Consider the following 19,129-nt stretch of genomic DNA (forward strand, 5'->3'; position numbering starts at 1 on the left):
TTACACTCCTACCAACAGTGTAAAAGTGTTCCTATTTCTCCGCATCCTCACCAGCATCTGTTGTTTCCAGGTTTTTTTAATGATTGCCATTCTAACTGGTGTGAGATGCTAGCTCATTGTGGTTTTGATTTGCATTTCTCCAATTGACCAGTGACGATCAGCTCTTTTTCATGTTTCCTGGCTGCATACATATCTTCTTTTGAGAAGTGTCTGTTCATATCCTTTGCCCACTTTTTGATGGGGTTGATTTTTCTTGTAAATTTGTTTAAGTTCCTTGTAGATTCTGGATATTGGACCTTTGTCAAATGGATAGATTGGAAAAATTTTCTCCCATTCTGTAGGCTGCCTGTTCACTCTGATGATAGTTTCTTTTGCTGAGCAGAAGCTCTTTAATTTAATTAGATCCCATTTGTCAATTCTGGATTTTGTTGCAATTGCTTTTGGTGTTTTAGTCATGAAGTCTTTGCCCATGCTTATGTCCTGAATGGTATTGCCTAGGTTTTTTTTAAGGGTTTTTATAGTTTTAGGTTTTACATTTTAGTCTTTAATCCACCTTAATTTTTGTATAAGGTGTAAGGAAGGGGTCCAGTTTCTGTTTTCTAAATATGGCGAGCCAGTTTTCCCAGTACCATTACCATTTATTAAATAGGGAGTCCTTTCCCCATTGCTTCCTTTTGTCAGGTTTGTTGAAGATCAGATGGTTGTGGATGTGTGGTGTTATTTCTGAGGCCTCTGTTCTGTTTCACTGGTGTATATATCTGTTTTGGTACCAGTACCATGCTGTTTTGGGTACTGTAGCTTTGTAGTATAGTTTGACGTCAGGTAGTGTGATGCCTCCAGCTTTGTTCTTTTTGCTTAGGATTGTCTTGGCTATACGGGCTCTTTTTTGGGTCCATATGAAATTTAAAGTAGTATTTTTCTAGTTATGTGAAGAAAGTCAATGGTAGCTTGATGGGAATAGCATTGAATCTATAAATTACTTGGGGCAATATGGCCATTTTCATGATATGGATTCTTCCTATCCATGAGAATGGAATTTTTTTCAATTTGTTTGTGTTCTCTCTTATCTCCTTGAGCAGTGGGCCTTGAAGGCCCTTCATGTCCCTTGTAAGGTGTATTCCTAGGTATTTTCTTTTTTTTTTTGAGACGGAGTCTCGCTCTGTCACCCAGGCTGGAGTGCAGTGGTGCGATCTCAGCTCACACTGCAAGCTCTGCCTCCTGGGTTCACACCATTCTCCTGCCTCAGCCTCCCGAGTAGCTGGGACTACAGGTGCCCACCACCACACCCAGCTAATTTTTTTTATTTTTTTATTTTTAGTAGAGATGGGGTTTCACCATGTTAGCCAGGATGGTTTCGATCTCCTGACCTCGTGATCTGCCCACCTTGGCCTCCCAAAGTGTTGGGATTACAGGCATGAGCCACCGTGCCCAGCCAGGTATTTTCTTTGTAGCAATTGTGAATGGGAGTTCACTCATGATTTGGCTATCTGCTTGTCTGTATTGGTGTATAGGAATGCTTGTGATTTTTGCACATTGATTTCCAGTCCTGAATATCCTTGTTAATTTTCTGTCTCGTTGATCTAATATTGACAGTGGTGTGTTAACATCTCCCATTATTATTGTGTGGGAGTCTAAGTCACTTTGTATGTCTCTAAGAACTTGTTTTATGAATCTGGGTGCATCTGTATGGGGTGCATATATATTTAGGATAGTTAGCTCTTCTTGTTGCATTGATCCCTTTACCACGATATAATGCCCTTGTCTTTTTTGAACTTTGTTGGTTTAAAGTCTGTTTTATCAGAGACTAGGATTGCAATCCCTGCTTTTTTGTTGTTGTTGTTGTTTTCCATTTGCCTGGTAAATATTCCTCCATCTCATTATTTTGAGCCTGTGTGTGTCTTTGCACAGGAGATGGGTCTCCTGAATACAGCACACTGATGGGTCTTGACTCTTTATCCAATTTGCCAGTGTGTGTCTTTTAATTGGGGCATTTAGCCCATTTACATTTAAGGTTAATATTGTTACGTGTGAATTTGATCCTGTCATCATGATGCTAGCTGGTTATTTTGCACATTAGTTGATGCAATTTCTTCATAGTGTCATTGGTCTTTATATTTTGATATGTTTTTGCAGTGGCTGGTACTTGTTTTTCCTTTCCATATTTTGTGCTTCCTTCAGGAGCTCTTGTAAGGCAGGCCTGGTGGTGACAAAAATCCCTCAGCATTTGCTTGTCTGTAAAGGATTTTATTTATCCTTCACTTACGAAAGTTAGTTTGGCTGTATATGAAACTTTGGGTTGAAAATTCTTTAACAGTGTTGAATATTGGCTTCCACTCTCTTCTGGCTTATAGGGTTTCTGCAGAGATCCACTGTTAGTCTGATGGCTTCCCTTTGTAGGTTACCTGACCTTTCTCTCTGTTGCCCTTAACATTTTTCCTTCATTTCAACTTTGGAGACTGTGACAATTATGTGTCTTGGGGTTGCTCTTCTGAAAGAGTATCTTTGTGGTGGTCTCTGTACTTCCTGAATTTGAATGTTGGCCTGTCTTGCTACGTTGGGGAAGTTCTCCTGGATAATATCCTGAAGAGTGTTTTCCAACTTGGTTACATTCTCCCCATCACTTTCAGGGACCCCAGTCAATCGTAGGTTTGGTCTTTTCACATAGTCCCATATTTCTTGGAGGCTTTGTTCATTCCGTTTCAATCTTTTTTCTCAATCTTTCCTTCACACCTCATTTCAGTAAGTTGATCTTCAATCTCTGATATCCTTTCTTCTACTGATCAATTCGGCTATCGATGTGTGAAAAGAACTCCTGCAGCTAGCTCGGTGTCTGCCTGAACAGCTGCCCAGTTTTGTGTTTGAAACCCAGAGCCCTGGTGGTGTAGGCACATGAGGGAATCTCTTGGTCTGTGGATTTCTAAAACCAGGGGAAAAGTGTGGTATCTGGGCCAGATAACACAGTCCCTCACAGCCTCCTTTGGCTGGGAAAAGTAGGCTCCCCTGCTCCTTCGGCTGGGAAAAGTAGGCTCCCCTGCTCCTTCCACTTCCTGCATGAGGCGACACCCCACCCTGCTTCTGCTCACCCTCTTTGGCCTTACCCACTGCCTACCCAGTCCCAATGAGATGAACAGGATACCTCAGTTGGAAATGCAGAAATTACCCACCTCTGCATTCATCTTACTGGGAGCTGCAGACTGGAGCTGTTCCTATTTGGCCATCTTGCCAGCCAATCCTAAAAGCAGTTTTTTTTTAGGCTCCCACATATGAGAGTATGTGCTATTTGTTTTTCTGTGCCTGGCTTCTTTCACTTAACATCACAATATCCTCCAGTTCCATGTTGCAAATAACAGGATTTCATTCTTTTTTAGGGCTCAAGATGCCATCATGTACACTTTCTTTATCCATTGATCCATGCATGGACTCTCAGGTTGATTATGTATCTTGGCTATTGTGCATACTGCTGCAATGCAGGTATCTTGATATACAGATCTTCTTACCTTTGGGTTTACAACCAGCACTGAGAATGCTGGATTACACAGTAGTTCTTTTCTTCATTTTTTGAGGAAACTTCATACTCTTCTCCTTAGTGGCTTTAGTAATTTACACTCCCACCAACAGTGTACAAGTATTCTTTCTCCACATCCTCACCAGCCTCCATTATTGCCTGTTTTTTGGATAAGTAATTTAAACTGGGGTGTGATAGCTCATTTAGTTTTGATTTGCATTTCCCTGGTGATTAGTGATGTTGAGCATTTTTTCATATACCTGTTGCCCATTTTGATATCTTCTAAGAAACACCTATTCAGATCTTTTGCCTAATTTTTTTTTTGCTATTAAGCTCTTTATATATTCGTTTTTAATTCCTTGTCAGATGAGTAGTTTGCAAATATTTTTGCCCATTCTGTAGCATATTTCTTCACTTTTCCTCTGCTGTGCAGAAGCTTTTTAGCTTGATGTGATCTCATTTGCTCATTTTCACATTGGTTGTGTTTTTGAGGTCTTACAAGAAATCATTGCCCAGCTTAAACTTTTGGTTTCCCCAATTTTCTCTTCATAATTTCAAGTCTTACATTTAAGTCTTTAATCTATTCTGATTTTTGTATATGGTGAGAGAGGGGTCTAATTTCATTCTTCTGTGTTTGGATACTCAGTTCTGCCTGCACCATTTATTATAGAAGAGATTGTCCTTTCCCTAATGTATGTTCTTAGTGTCTTTGTCAAAAGAGTTGACTGTAAGTAAATACATGGATTTACTTCTGGGTTCTCTATTCTGGTCCCTTGGTCTGTGTCTTGTTTTTATGCTTCTATCATGCTGTTTTTGTTACTATAGCTTTGTGGTACATAATTTGAGGCCCAGTAATGTGATGCCTCTGGCTTTGCTATTTTTGCTCAGGATGGCTTTGGCTGTTCTGGGTCTTTTGTGTTCCATACAAATTTTAGATTTTCTTTTCTCTATGTCAGTGAAGAATGTCACTGGTATTCTGGTAGCAATTGCATTGAATCTTTAGATTGCTTTGGGTAGTAAAGCTGATGGATTGAAACTGGGTTGGAAGAGAGTCAAGATTCTAAGCAACTATAGGGATGGATTTATCATTCTTAAGACAAGACTTGGGAAAAGTGGGGCAGGAAAGGGGGAAAGGTATGTTTTGTAGATGTAGATAAAAGAACTGGGAACAAATACTTGGAGGAAGCAAGGAGGCAGATTTTGCCATGTTGTAAGAAAGACAGTTATGAAACAAATAGAGCCATCTCAAAATGGACAGGACATCCTTTTTGTCTATCACTAGAAGTAATCAACCTAGATTCATGTGTATCAGCTATGACAGAAGGAACTATGGGAATTGATTTATAAGGATTCCTCTAAAGATTTTACTCACGTTTTATCTTTCATTAATATTAAATATGAAAACATGGGTATAGTAGCATCAGGTATCAAATTACTTTCCATTATTTCTAAAAATTCAATTTTAAAAACTTCCGAGATTTAAATTCAAATCTGAAAATCTGTCCTACCCCCTTCAGTCAACATGAAAGTGACTCCAAGAACAGGGACTTTATTAGTCTCTTATGAGCTTTATTAGTGTTATTCCAATATTTAGGACATAGTAGGCACTCAATATGTGAATGACAGGTTATACGAACAAATTGAAGTTTATACTTACGTTTCAAGGTTTTTGATATTGCCAAATGGCCCCCTAAAAGTGATATACCAACTCATATTCTATTCACCACAATATGACAGGATTTCCCCACAACTCTGCTAATAGCAAGATGTACATTATTTTTATTGTCAGTCAGCATTGTTTTTATTTGTATTTTTTGTAACCAATGGGGTTCAAGGTGTTTCATGTTTTGTTGGCCATTTGTATCTTTTTGTGAATCGAAATTTGGTATGTTTTGCCTATTTTTCAGTTGGTCTTTTCTTACCAATTGAAACGAATTCTTCATATATTTTAAGACATTAAAAACACCGTCATATGTTGCAAATGTTTTCCATTACCTTCTGCTGTACAAAAACTTAAACTATACAAAATTTCCTGTTTTTAGCTGTCATACTTTGCTAATCACAATTTCATTCACTCGATGTGTTACATTACTAATTATTTACATATAAGGAAATGTACTAAGTATTATGTGTGCGTGGGTACCAGATAAAAACCAGAACAACTGGACACATGGCTCTGAGGCAGTATGCAATAAGTGCTGTAATAGTGGTAGTTTGCTCTAAGTGTTTTTATGAGAGAAAGGGTATCTTCTCCTTGAATGATTCAGATAGCCTTTAAGAAGTTAAAATCTGAATCAGGCCTTGAAGAAGAGTTAGGATTTGAAAGGGTGAAGGTGTAAGTAAACTGCAGGAGCAGAAGTAGATAACAGAAAACACAAGGCATCTTCAAAGAATGGTGAATAATCCAGTTTGGGTTAAATAATGTAGGCAGAGTATTTATATAAATACGATTTGAACTGTATTCAAATAGTAGTATTTGCTGAACTGTTTTCTGAATAGTTTTCATTACGTGGCCTGTAGCTGGCTTCCTTAGTGCCAAAAGTTTACTCAGCATATTATAATCCTTGGAAAATGAAGCAGAAACTGCATGAAAAGAGATTTTTATTTTCACACTCCTTCAACACCTAAGGCTTTCTCACTTTGTGTTACAACTAAATTGGTTGACTAATGTCATGTAATCTGAGAAATACACTGTACTTTGTTCTAGTAGATATTTAAGGTCCCTTTAGGACTGAAACTTACAGAAATCAGATTCCAGGAATTATCCAATCTCATTTTGATTTCGGATAAAACATTAATTTGCCTTATTCCTTAAATATGGTGAATTCATTATGAAGTCTTTGGCATACTTTTAAAGATGCAAGTACAATATTGCAATATTATACATATACTTTGTGTGCCATGGGTCATCTATGCACAGTAAGATGAAGCATGATATTAATGACATCTATTTAGTCACAAAGAAAATTTAAAATATCACCTGAATGTTCAGTTTTTCCCCCAAGTTTAATCAGACTTGAGAGTTTAAATTAAAAATAAATTGTGTTGTAGGTTCTAGTCACCCAATAATTTATCGGATCCAGGCTTAATTATTGTTTAATGCTGCAAATTTAGCGCAGAATAATTCTTTGAGTAAAGATCAAGAAATAATTAAATATGATTTGAAAAAGTACAAAGTCCAGGCCTGGCACGGTGGCTCACACCTATAATCCCAGCACTTTGGGAGGCCAAGGTGGGTGGATCACCTGAGGTCAGTCAGGAGTTTGAGACCAGCCTGGCCAAAATGGTAAAACCCTGTCTCCACTAAAAATAACAAAAAATTAGGCGGGTGTGGTGGCAGGTGCCTGTAATCCCAGCTACTCAGGAGGCTGAGGCAGGAGAATCACTTGAACCCGGGAGGTAGAGGTTGCAATGAGCCGAGATTGTGCCATTACAGTCCAGCCTGGGCAACAAGACCGAAACTCCGTCTCTTTAAAAAAAAAAAAAAAGTGCAAAGTCCTATGTATTCTTCAGAGTTGTTAGGAAAGAAAACGAATAAGGTTAGCTACATATTTAGCTAACCTTAGATTTAATAAACTATTAAGTTATTTAGGTCAAAAAGAATAATTAAATGGATGCTACAAATTCAACCAGTATTTTCGATTTTTTGAGGTCTATCATCTGAACCCTCAGTGGCAAACAATACGAAAATTCAACATATTTTTATTTGTTAAATATATGAATATAATTAAATATATTCCTTCAGTAAACTGAACTGGACAAAACTAGAGAACAGATCTTTTCCATACACAACTTATTTAACTTTAAAGTGATATTACTTTGAATTCTACTACATACCATCTTAGATCCTGTTTTGAAATTCCATTCACATTACATTCGATTTACTAGAATGCCTTTTTTTTTCTTTTTTGAGATGGGGTCTCACTCTGTTGCTCAGCAGGAATGCAGTGGTACAATCACGACTCACTATACCCTTGAACTTCTGGGCTCAGGGGATCCTCTTGCCTCTGCAGCCTAATAATGGCTGGTCTCAAACTTGTGGCTTCACGCAATCGCCACACCTCGGCCTTCCAAAGTACTGGGATTACAGGTGTAAGCCACCATGCCTGATCTGGAATGCTTTCTAAAAATATGGCATTATAAACATAATACTAAAGAGAAAAAAAGGTTAAATCTCACTTCGAGAAATTATCAGTCTAATAGCATCAGTAAAAATGGCACTTTTAGTCATGGCATAAAATACACAATAAGGCTATTTTTCAATTATTGAGTGTTTTCAAGTTGGAAAATGCATTATGAAACACTCAAAAAGATGTTACTGGGTTTACTCATCAAGTGCTTTTGACACCATATAAATGACAGAGTAACACCACAGTTATGTGATTGGGACTCAAGAATCCTTAAATGATAGGACTGAAAACAGGTATATGACTTATTTGTCCAGAATTTATATTTTTCTGTATCCCAATAAAATAATTAAGCCATGTGTATTGTGTAAAATTACAGTCTTTTAGTCTGTCCAATGTGCTTGCTCTCCTGCCTAGATATTAGCTAAAAATTAGCAAAAACAGCCATTTCCCCTATTATTCCCCAGCAAAGATGTGAAACCAAAGTGCCTAACCTTTTCTGCCTGGTGGACTGCCCTCTACTGGACTATTTGAGGTATTCAGCCAGCAGGTCAATGTGACTAAAAAGGTAAACATAGACATAAATGTAAACATTAAAAAAAAAGGAACCCTTTAGTATATTAACTTTTACCATGAAAACAATTTCAGTCATTTTGAGAACTGGCAATGAAGATGTTTATACAGTCTTAGTCTCCTTTTCAACCTTGGAGGCAGATCTGCAGCAATAATAGTAACAAGTAGGAGCAATGGGTGTACTATCATGACCATCTTTTATGATGACTGGTCTATTAATACAAATCACATTTTTCTGAGTCCATTCATGCTATGGATGTTTTCTTATGCATAAACATAGAGTAGACACATACTAAATAGATCACATCTGTTAAGTCTCTTGCCACAAGCATCAAAACTTTTCAGAGCTGTCTCTTCTGTGAAAATCCATTTTATGTAGTAGCAAGTTGATTTTCTTTGTGGTTCATCCCCACGCCTGAGACTTGCAGTAATGTAAAACCAGTTTTCCATCACTGCCAAAACACTACAAAAAAAAAAAGGCAATAAATCAAACTCAATCTTTATTATTCTTAGATGAAACTAAGAAAATAAATGCCACATGTATCATAAATATCCACACACGTATATTAAGTTACCTATGTTACAGGCTATCTCTTTAAAAGGATGCCTGTTTCTATCAGACACATATTAATAATCCTAAGTGTTTAATAAAATCTGTCCTTTAAGCATCTTAGGCATGAATGAGCTTATGTATTTTAATCTTGTCCTTTCTCTACATGTCCAACCACAATGTATGTAATTTTAGCTGTTTTCTAGTAGTGGTGCTAGTATGTGTACTCTAATAACTATTACAATGACACTGTAAGATGTTTAACAGTCATTCTTATGCTGTTTTCTCAATTTCTTGTAGGCAGATTTGGATAACAGATTATAAGAACAATGTAGAAGAAATCAAATGTAGATAAAGAAAAAGCCTTACTTTATGAGAATCATGAAGATGACTTTGAAATGTAATTTATTCCTTGGTTCTTCAATCATTGTATCATTTATTAATATCTTACTATGATCAAGATGTTAGATAACAGAACAAGAAAGTCATCTTTTCTACCCCAGAAAATTAAGAATGGCATGCCATCTCTTGAAATAAAAATGTGAATTAACAATACTACACAATATACATATTATACAGATGTGCATACTCGATTAAGAAAAAAAAGCAGTAATTTCTTTTTTTTTTTTTTTTTACCTCATAGAGAGTTCCAACTTCTTGGTCTGGGGAAGGAGCAAAGGACTGATTCACATAAATAAACTACAAGAAAGGAAGGAAAAACAGAGATGTTTAATGGTATCCTGATTAATCTGCATTTTTCTGCATTCCATTCAGCTAGCTATTTTGTATTGTTTTCACAATTGAAGAAAGCTTCTCTGAACTCCTAACTTTTCTAAATAGTCAATTTAAAGAGATCTTTATGAAGATCTCCTTTTTCCTCCACAGGAATAAAAATAACACAATTCCAGTTCCCAGAACAGTGGTTCCTAACTTTTTATAACTAAGAAACTTTTAAATATTTTTTACAAATAGCTTTTGAAGAGCTGGCTATTCAAGAAATTACATTATCGTAAAAATGTCCCCACTTACCCACAAAGAATTTCTCCTAATATAATTACACAGGCACACAGCCAAAAATCAGTATGTCTAATATTCAAGGTAGTTTGTACACTTTCCTTGGGTAAATGTATGACATATATACTTAGGTTTTTTAATAAAGTCACTTACAGGCAAATGAAGCAGGAAAAAAAGTAACAATTAAAACCTTATAACCTTGCTCTTTAAAGGATTCACTGCTCAATGTTTCAGTTTAGTCTGTTTTTACTAAAATATTTCTAGTACTTAAAGTCACAGTGTTGAAGTGCCCTCTAATAATTTTCTTTTTGGAAAACAAAACTTTATTTGCAGGTAACATATTTAGTTTTCCTTTAATATCCAAATTTGGGACTAAAATGTCCTGGGTTAAACTTAGTATTTTTTAAAAAAAAGTATCAGAATAGTTGGTTGACAGATATTATTTTGATCACCAACCATGAACCATCAATATTGCTTGCATCTCTCTTAGCCAATATAGTGTGGTGATTAAGCGTATAGGCTCTGAGACACACCTGGGTTTGAATCCTGGCTTTACAAATAATCTCTCATCCTCTTTATTTGTAAGATATGGAAAATAATAGGACCTATACCTCTTGGGTCTGTTAGGAAAGACAAAATGAGATAATACACTAACTTTCAGTGCCTGGTATATGTACTCAATAGACGTTATTGTTAAATTATCTTTCAATAGTTCATGCTGAAATATCAGTTCGTGGTTATGGCTGAGTAGAGTTCTGGCACAAAAATTTCAGAACTGTAACAGAAAACAATGTGCATTATAATGTGAATTTTTTGTAATACAGATATAATTTGTGTTCAGTGCCTGACAATTTATGAGCAAATCCAGATTTTACTCTTGTACATTATAAATGAGGGGAAGGGCTCTCAATAACAGCTTAGTTTATTTTATCAGTGTCTATGATGTGCTGAGAATTGTACATGGAACTATGAAGATTAATGTGATCTCTTCCCTCACTGAGCTTATAATCTGTAGGAGAGGCAGAGACACACATGAATAAATACGGGTGAGAAAAGTACATCTAATGAAGTATGTAGCGTACAGAAATGTACACTACTCTAGCCTAGCAAAAGGGTCAGTGATGGCTTTGTGGGAAATAAGAAATAAGCAGGATTTAACCAGGTGAAGAAAGCAGTAATCAGGACTTCATAGGCAAAGGAGACAAAGAGTAAGATGGTGTTGTGTTCACAGAAAACAGCAGACTAGATGGAGCAGAGAACCAACCAAAGGCATTCAATGTGATTTTGTAACAGGTGTTAACTGGAAATTTTAAAAAAGCAATTCAGTTAGTTTAAAAGACAGAAAGACATAAATCTGTTTGTATACTATAAAGCTCTATATAAGTAATAGGTTAACATCAATTCCACTGCAGAATCGCTAAGTGGCGTATAATTTGTTACTTTAAAGTAGATGTAGTTACTCCAGGTTTGTGAAAGTAAAATTCCATGGAAGTATTATTTCCAAACTGCAAGAACTTGGGCAGACAAAATTAGTTTTATTAATTACTTTGCCTTTAAATCAGCTTTTTTTTCTTTCTGCTTTTAAATCAGCAGTCTTTAAATTGATGTCTCTAGTTATTCTGGTTATAAAGCTCTCTGTCTAGTGGATTCCTCAGGGTTCACTGGAATAGCATTTTCTGCTAATAGTCTGTGCCCTGATTAAGTCAGTTATGCAGGATATGAAAGCCTTATTTCACACTTTTTCCTTAAGCATCTTTGCTGTCAAAGTTTGACGACAGCCTAATTTTCTAAGTCATGCCCTCTTTCCCGTCCCCTACATTTCCAAATGATTTCAAGTCCAGTAATTTTAACAGAATGCATCCTGATGTTCATTATTCTGGGTTGATACTCTCAGGTACTTCGGATGTTTTTTCAATATGTAGTTTCAAATCTCTTACCTTAAATGACATTTTTACAGTATTTTTTCTGTTCCCTTGCTCTGGTTTTCTTCACAGACTCTTGTCCAAAGGTTGACTCACTTTTTAAATTTTTTTCATCTTCTATTTTTCTTAACACATTATCCATTGTTTATGTTCCTCCTACTTTAGTCTCCATTTCTGAAATAATTTTCTTTTATTTCTAATTCTTTTCCTGAGCTTCATTTCTTAGTTTTACTAATGCTGATCGTTTTTCTTTCATGTCTTATACCATCTTCTTGTTTTTAGCTCATTTTGAAATACAAGGTTACAGTTTTCGACTTGTCTTATAGGTGTATATTTCTGGCTTGATTTCATCGTCTCAAGGGATGCTGTTCTTTTCCGCAACTCTTTTTTCTTGTAACACTGTACGGGATTTGACCTTGTTATTCCTGTTATTGTTTTTATGTGAAATTAGTTTTCCTCAACCTTTAGAATGAGGTGAATTAGGGTAGTTTTTCTAACTTCACAGAGCTCCCCCTGTTGTTTTTTGTATACTATTCAAAACGATGGAGGCCTGCTTTGAGCTTTCCAGGCTCTGTTCCCCTCCATTTTGATCTGGTCTTTCTCTTTCCTTCCTTTCTCATGTCCCTACCCTTTTCAATTTTCATTTCACTTCCTGAAACTTCTCCTCAGTATGGGGTCCCGGAGCCCTCCTGGGTCCATTTTGAGATTGTTTGAGCCCTTCAAGTCCTTAGTGCAAATGTATTGTCATCACGTGCTACAGAAGAGGGCAAAACTCCTTAGTCAGCTTCTATTCTTAAATTGGCTCACTTTACTTCCCAGTCAGGATCTATTAGCGCTTTTGAGGTTCTACTTTTCTCAGTGCTGTCAGATGCCAACCCTGTTTCTTACTGCTTCTTTCAGCACAGATGCTGATACCATGAAGGTCCTGTGGTTGCTGGTGGTTTGTCCCCACCAACATGTGTTTTGGGGCTCATGGGGATACCTTATCACCTAGTTTTGTTACAAATACTAATCAGGGGTTTTTGGTTTTGCTATCTAGTTGACTAAGTTTTGTGAGAATTCAGAGAGATTCACGTATACCTTCTGATTCCACCATTTTCCCAGAATTCCTAGCATTACTTTTTTTTCCTTTAACATCCATTTTGCTAGATAAAATTCAGGAGGTATCAGTTTTAGTTTAATGTAGGAAAATGACAAAATAATTCTTATGTTTCCTATTGCTTAAATGGGAAAGGATAATCATATTCACTACAGAGGCTTTAATTTAACCCTTATGAAATTGTTTTCATAGGGTAAAATGGCTGAATGATGGCAATTTTATATGGTTCAACCTACTATGTATTGGTATCAATCAAGTCCTTTCAGGTTACTGAATGAATACAGGCAATACAAAATTTCAAGACTCTTAACACAGAACACAGTATCATTTCATTTTTCTTAAATCTCCATGTATTTCTAAACTAATGCATTAAATTACGCAGTACTCTTATTTTACCAACTCTTCATGTTGCATCTTTAGCAAAGATACAGCCTCTGCTCATTTTTCTCAAGTGTATGTCCTCATTCCGCTGACTTTTCCATTTAGCTTCACTTTTGTAAGAGCATTTGCAGCCAAACTCTTAGATCAGAGTCAGTTTTTTGCTCCTCCCTGACAAAAAGAAATTCCAACATGTCCTGCTTTAATGATAGTTCACTTGTTTTACCCATGCACACGCCTGTGTTCAGAAGCAAATATTTCCCTCTAGTGCTCCCAAAAATTCCTGATGTTATTTAAAAAATACTTAGCAATTCTTCAACTACCTATCCACTCATGCTATCTGAGTTAATACTATCCAAGATTGTGATCTATTTGCAGATAAAGGTGTCTCATACATATAATTATGTATATATAAAAAACAATGTGCCAAATACATGTAGACATTTAAATTTCTGTAGTCAAATGCCAAATTAAAATGCAGTGGCATTTAAAGAATTAACGTTTACTACAACTGCCACTATGAAGTGCTTAACGTGTACTGTAACATGAAATATTTCCTAGTTCTTTCACAATATATGGCAAAGATACATTGCTTACCTCAAGAAAAATAGGAAAAAAGTAACTGCTATCAAAACAAACTGAAAAAATCCAAAACTTCTGTAGTAATGTACAGATATTGCAATGCTCTATGATAGATTTTTATGCATGGGTATTCAGTGACTTTCTGAGGAAAACAATACAGGAGGCAAAAAATAAATACATAAACTGGTACACATTGTAAAACAAATCTAAAACATTTCATTTCAGAATTCCCCAGAGAATCCTTTGATAAAGTACATAAACTCCACTAACAAGAGATAAGGCAGGGCACAGTGGCACACTCATGTAATTCTAGCACTTCTGAGGCGGCCCCATCTCTACTAAAAACACAAAAATTAGCCAGGCTTGGTGGTGCACTCCTGTAATAATCCTGGCTACTAGGGTGGCTGAGGCAGGAGAATCGCTTGAACCAGGAGAAGGTTGCAGTGTGTCACTGCACTCCAGCCTGGGCAACAGAGCGAGACTGTCTCAAAAAAAAAAATTGGATAAATAAAAATAAAGGGATAAAAGGGCATAACAAAAGCAACATATGTGGCTCCATATGCATTTCTATAAACAACAGTTAATTCACTGTTGCCTAGGAACTACTGCAAATTTTTGTAGGAAAACATCACCATTGGTTTCATACCAACTGTTCTGAGGCCACAAGTTTAAGAAACTTTTTGATGAAGTCAATGAGTCCTTGGATGGTTCGTGTTCGCTCTACTGCCCACTTCTTTGTTTTCATAATAGGAGTGTCTCCCACAGCCTTTAGCAAAATGTCAACTGTAAAAGAAGAATAAAATTTACTGACAATTACACTGAAACATCTAAAGAGAATGGAATATAAAAGACTTAGAAATCAGAAATATTTAATCTACATCCATCTTACGTATTTATGATACCGAAGATATGTGAGAGATGTAAAAATGTTAGATTCTTTTCCATCATTTTTTTCTTGATCCTACAAAGTTCTCCCAACAGGACTAATTTTTAAAATGCATTTTATCTTAACAGGCAATTCCAAAGAGAGGAAATACAAATGATCAATACACAAACAATATTTAAGTTCACAAAAAGCAAAGTAAAATAATGTCATGTCCCTTTTCACCCACGAAACTAGTTAAAAATTAGAATAATTACCAGTGTAGATGATACTACTTTTGAGAATGTAAAATGGTATACCCTTTGTGGAATGCAATATGGTAACACAGATCCTAATAAAGGTATACTTTGATTCAATAATACTTCTAGGAATCCAGTGTAAGAAAATATGAGATGTGTAAAAATTCACTTAAAAAGATTTCACCTCCATTTAAGCATTTATTTTTATATGAAACACTAGTAAACCTAAATATCCAAAAAGGATATTTGGAGGTGACTGATTAAATAGAATGTAGTAAACCGCATACACTTTAAACTGCCTGGGGTTCGAATCCTGGCTCTGCCACTTGCTGGGTATATATGTGGATATTTAATCTCTCCAACAGCATGTATAATATCTTAAATTCATTAAAAACCATCACAAACACATTCACATAAATATGGAAGAATATGCACCAAAATGGTATTTCTCAGTAGTGACATTGTAGGCAATGATTACTTGGTTTTACTTATGCTGTTTGTAACTACCAAATTTTCTGTAATAAACTTTTTAATAAAGGAAAGCAATGTTATTAACAATAATAGAACAACCAAAGCCAAAAAGAAGTTGCAGAAAGAGAAATCTTAAGGTTTCAACGATCCAAAACACAGAAATGCAAATCCAAACCCTATGAATCTGTCTCTCAGACATAAAGTTATTTGCTAAAACAAAACAAAACAAACATACATCTGGCTGGGCGCGGTGGCTCACGCCAGTAATCTCCACACTTTGGGAGGCCGAGGCAGGAGGATCACTTGAGGTCAGGAGTTCAAGAGGGCCCAGTCCCCTTCCAACTTCTTGTTCAAGACCAGCCTGGCCAACATGGTGAAACCCCGTCTCTACTAAAAATACAAAAACTTAGCTAGGCGTGGTGGTGCATGCCCGTAATCTCAGCTACTTGGGAGGCTGAGACAGGGGAATAGCTTGAAACCGGGACGCGGAGGTTGCAGTGAACCGAGATTAAGCCACTGCACTCCAGCCTGGGTGACAGACTGAGACATCCTCTCAAAAAAAAAAAAAAAAAAAAAAAAAAAAAAAAAAATCTACAGTCAAAAAGCAAGACACATTGAAAGCAAAATAGTGTATTGCTGCCCCCTAAAGTTAACTCTATTCTATTACACCCTTCTTGCTCCATTCTTTTGATATTAAATATTGGGGCCAAAAGATCAGAGGTCATTTTATTCAAGTTTACTCCTGGAATGAACGCATCTAGAACACATGATGCATGCACACTTTATCTTCCTACTAAAGAACTACTTAATTATCCTAGGTCCAGTTATCTTGGGAATAGGAATGAATTTGGAGATAACGTGGGATTTTAGTTAGCCTATCTTTCATACCTCCCTTCACTGCTCCCTCAAATCCCCTGGGGATATCAATAAATCGATTAATGCAATTAAACATTTCCAGAAAGTGAAGCAGGAAATATCTTGAGTTATGCTACCAAGGATGAAGTGTAAGACAGTGAGAAACTAGAGAAGGAAAATAATTTAATTACAGCTGCCCTCTCTTTTTAATTTTAAAGGTGATTTGCTTGTAGTTCTGAACCCGGATACACATTAGAATCAACACTTACTCCCCAGGAAACCTAACATACCTCCAGTGCCAAAACCTTGGTCTGTTTCAACAATCTTTCTTCTGTAGATTAAAACAAAGGCTGAGGATACAAAACAGTTAAGCTGCTTTCATCATACTATCCTCAACAAATGATGACAACCACAAGGTAGGAATAGTTAGAAACTAAGTTTTATACTGGAGAGGCAAACTCAAATGCTAACAAGAGCCAGAAAATAAAAATCTCATCCTTAAATGACAGTTGAATTTGCAAAAAAATACTGTCCAGACCAAGAAAATATGCCCTCGGGCAATATTTAGATTGTAAGCCATTTTTTTAGCTTTTGTTTTACACAGCTATCATCAGAGTCCAGTAACAAGTTTTGACTAAGACTGTTAGACCTTAAAACGAATCTCCGAAAGTCCGCTCTTGCCTATAGTAAATTGGAAGAAAAAATGCAACAAAACACTGTAAAACCTGCGAAATTCTTTTGAAGATTCTAGTGGCTATCCATGGAAATACTCATAGTGCATCACGTGGAAATGGGAGTCTGATATAAAGGGGGAAGGGGGGCAGTCTTGGGAGAGAATTATCCTCCACAGTAGCAGAAGTTGAAGAAAAGGCAATGAGACCAATGTCTTTTTTTTTTTTTTTTTTGAGGCGGAGTTTCGCTCTTGTTGTCCAGGCTGGAGTGCAATGGCGAGACATCCACCCACTGCCACCTCCGCCTCGCGGGTTCAAGCGATTCTCCTGCCTCAGCCTCCTGAGTAGCTGGGATTACAGGCGCGCGCCACCACACCCAGCTAACTTTTATATTTTTAGTAGAGATGGAGTCTTACCATGTTGGCCAGGCTGGTCTCGAACTCTTGACCTCAGGTGATCCACCCGCCTCAGCCTACCAAAGTGCTGGGATTACAGGCGTGAGCCACCGCGCCCGGCCAGAGACCACTGTCATCTTAAGACAGAACGGGGAAAACGTCTAAGGACGAAATCAGCCTCTCTGAATCGAGGATGCTTACATGCTGATTTTCCCATAGGCAACTCTAACTCTACACAGAGTGCTTTAGAACACGTAACTTTAGCAATCTCTTTTACAAAGGGAAACATTCTCAAGCAATAAAGGGTTGAGGATAGCTGGCTCAAGCAATGAAATAACTCACAAAGGTTCCAAAATGTGTTTCTTAAAAAGGTAACATCTATGCCTTTAGCTTTCCCTTACCAGTCTTCATTTTGCGTTAAGAATTTGGTTTTTGGTTTAAGGAGTGAATTCACAACCAACTGGGAGGGGGGAAAAAAGCAAAAGCGAGTTAAGCTGGAAGGCGTGAATTCTAATCCAGGCTTTGCCAATGACCACCCCTACACCATAAAACATTACTCAAATAATTAGCTCCTGTATTAAGTACCTGGAATTACCGAGACCCCCCCCCCCCCCACTCAGCTCCCTCCCTCCTTCAAAGAGCTCGCAGTATGGCCAACTCAAAAAATACAGTATCAAAATAAGTGTGGCAGGCAAGTATCAGGCCCTACACCGATAGACAGAGATGGTATTTTAACACTCAACTTAAAGGCCTTAAAAATCAAAAAGTACACTTCTTTTCTTCTGATGACTGGTCAAAATGCAGGTCTAGGACAGGAGCTCCTCTAAATTTTGCTTCTTTACTGGCCGCCACCCCTAGTCGGATGCAATCTGAACCTCCCGCCTCTCTGCCCGGAAATAAATTCAGTTACTTTTTTTCTTGGTGTCGCCAGCAGGTTCCTCTGTTCCCGGGGAAACTGCAGCGGAAGATGGGGGCTCCGGGGTGGTTGTTTCTGGGGAGACATCCGTAAGTCCTTCCCCTCCAGCAGCACTTGAGGGAGGAAGCTGCAACACAGACTGCGACTCCTCCGCCATCTTGCTTGGGAAGACTCAAGAGCGGAAGTAGCGACTGAGCGCGTGCAGTGGGCGTGCTTTTCTCCAGGGAGCGTCGCAAAGGAGGCGCCGGAGTAGGGGGACGCAATTACACAGTGAAACTTGGTGTTCCCGGCTAGTCATTCAAATCGAAGCTGTCGCAGACCTCTGAACGTTAGTAACGCAACATGTGTTTCTCCGCGACTACAGACCTCAGGAGAGGAGCGGTGGGCAACGTGTCCGTGCTCGGTCGAATGCTCACACTCCCGTTAGGCCGCTGGCTCGGACCTAGAAATGTTTCCGCTTTCCTTAGTGCCTGCCCCGCCCAGGCCCCGCCCCTTGGGCCCCGCCCGACGGCTCGGGAGCGCGCGCGGTCGCGTGCGGGAGGGGGCGGGTGGGGAAGGATCGCAGGCGAGATTACGAGGCGAGGCTCGCGCGCCCGCCCCCAACCTGGCCCCCAGTGCCCACCCGGTCGGCCCGGCACAGCCATGATCAAGGCGATCCTAATCTTCAACAACCACGGGAAGCCGCGGCTCTCCAAGTTCTACCAGCCCTACGTGAGTATCCAGCCGCCGCTGATCCGGGCGAGGGGGAGTCGTTGGCGACGGGCAGCGCCCAGCGCGGCTTTCTCAGAGCGACCCCCTCCGGCGCGCTGCGGCCCTTGTCGCGTCCCGGCCGCCTGGCGTTCGCCAGCTGTCAGCCTCCCGGTGGGTGTGGACAGGGTTCCCACCTCCCTGCCGCGCGGTCAGCCACCGACGTGGCTTTGCCCGGGCGGTTCCTCCGCCCGTCGGTGGG

The 19,129-nt window shown here is 38.3% G+C and overlaps 2 protein-coding genes across 8 annotated transcripts in view; one reads left to right on the top strand and one right to left on the bottom strand.

Annotated features, from left to right (window-relative positions):
* Positions 1 to 5,053: 5,053 nt before the first annotated feature.
* On the bottom strand, positions 5,054 to 18,360 carry ATG12 (autophagy related 12). 2 transcript variants are annotated; one of them, XM_004042377.5, is made up of 4 exons: positions 18,175 to 18,360; positions 14,397 to 14,533; positions 9,392 to 9,454; positions 5,054 to 8,668 (listed from the first exon to the last, which is right to left on the bottom strand). In XM_004042377.5, the coding sequence occupies exons 1-4, from the start codon at positions 18,335 to 18,337 to the stop codon at positions 8,609 to 8,611; spliced, it is 423 nt and encodes a 140-aa protein (XP_004042425.1). In that variant the 5' UTR covers positions 18,338 to 18,360; the 3' UTR covers positions 5,054 to 8,608. The 2 variants fall into 2 exon arrangements, with proteins under 2 accessions (XP_004042425.1, XP_018883224.1); XM_019027679.3 differs by lacking the exons at positions 5,054 to 8,668; positions 14,397 to 14,533 and having other exon boundaries at positions 9,393 to 9,454; positions 18,175 to 18,337.
* Positions 18,203 to 19,129, top strand: part of AP3S1 (adaptor related protein complex 3 subunit sigma 1) — a 73,322-nt gene continuing 72,395 nt past the window's right edge. For 4 of the 6 annotated variants that reach the window (XM_031010804.3, XM_055387464.2, XM_019027678.3 and 1 more), the window contains exon 1: positions 18,523 to 18,891. In XM_031010804.3, coding sequence (XP_030866664.1) covers positions 18,523 to 18,891 — 369 coding nt within the window. Of the gene's footprint in view, positions 18,892 to 19,129 lie in introns of all 6 variants that reach the window. The other 2 variants (XM_004042376.5, XM_055387465.2) reach the window with 2 other exon arrangements.

This window comes from Gorilla gorilla, chromosome 4 (genome assembly GCF_029281585.2).
Source record: "Gorilla gorilla gorilla isolate KB3781 chromosome 4, NHGRI_mGorGor1-v2.1_pri, whole genome shotgun sequence".
Lineage (NCBI taxonomy): Eukaryota > Metazoa > Chordata > Mammalia > Primates > Hominidae > Gorilla > Gorilla gorilla.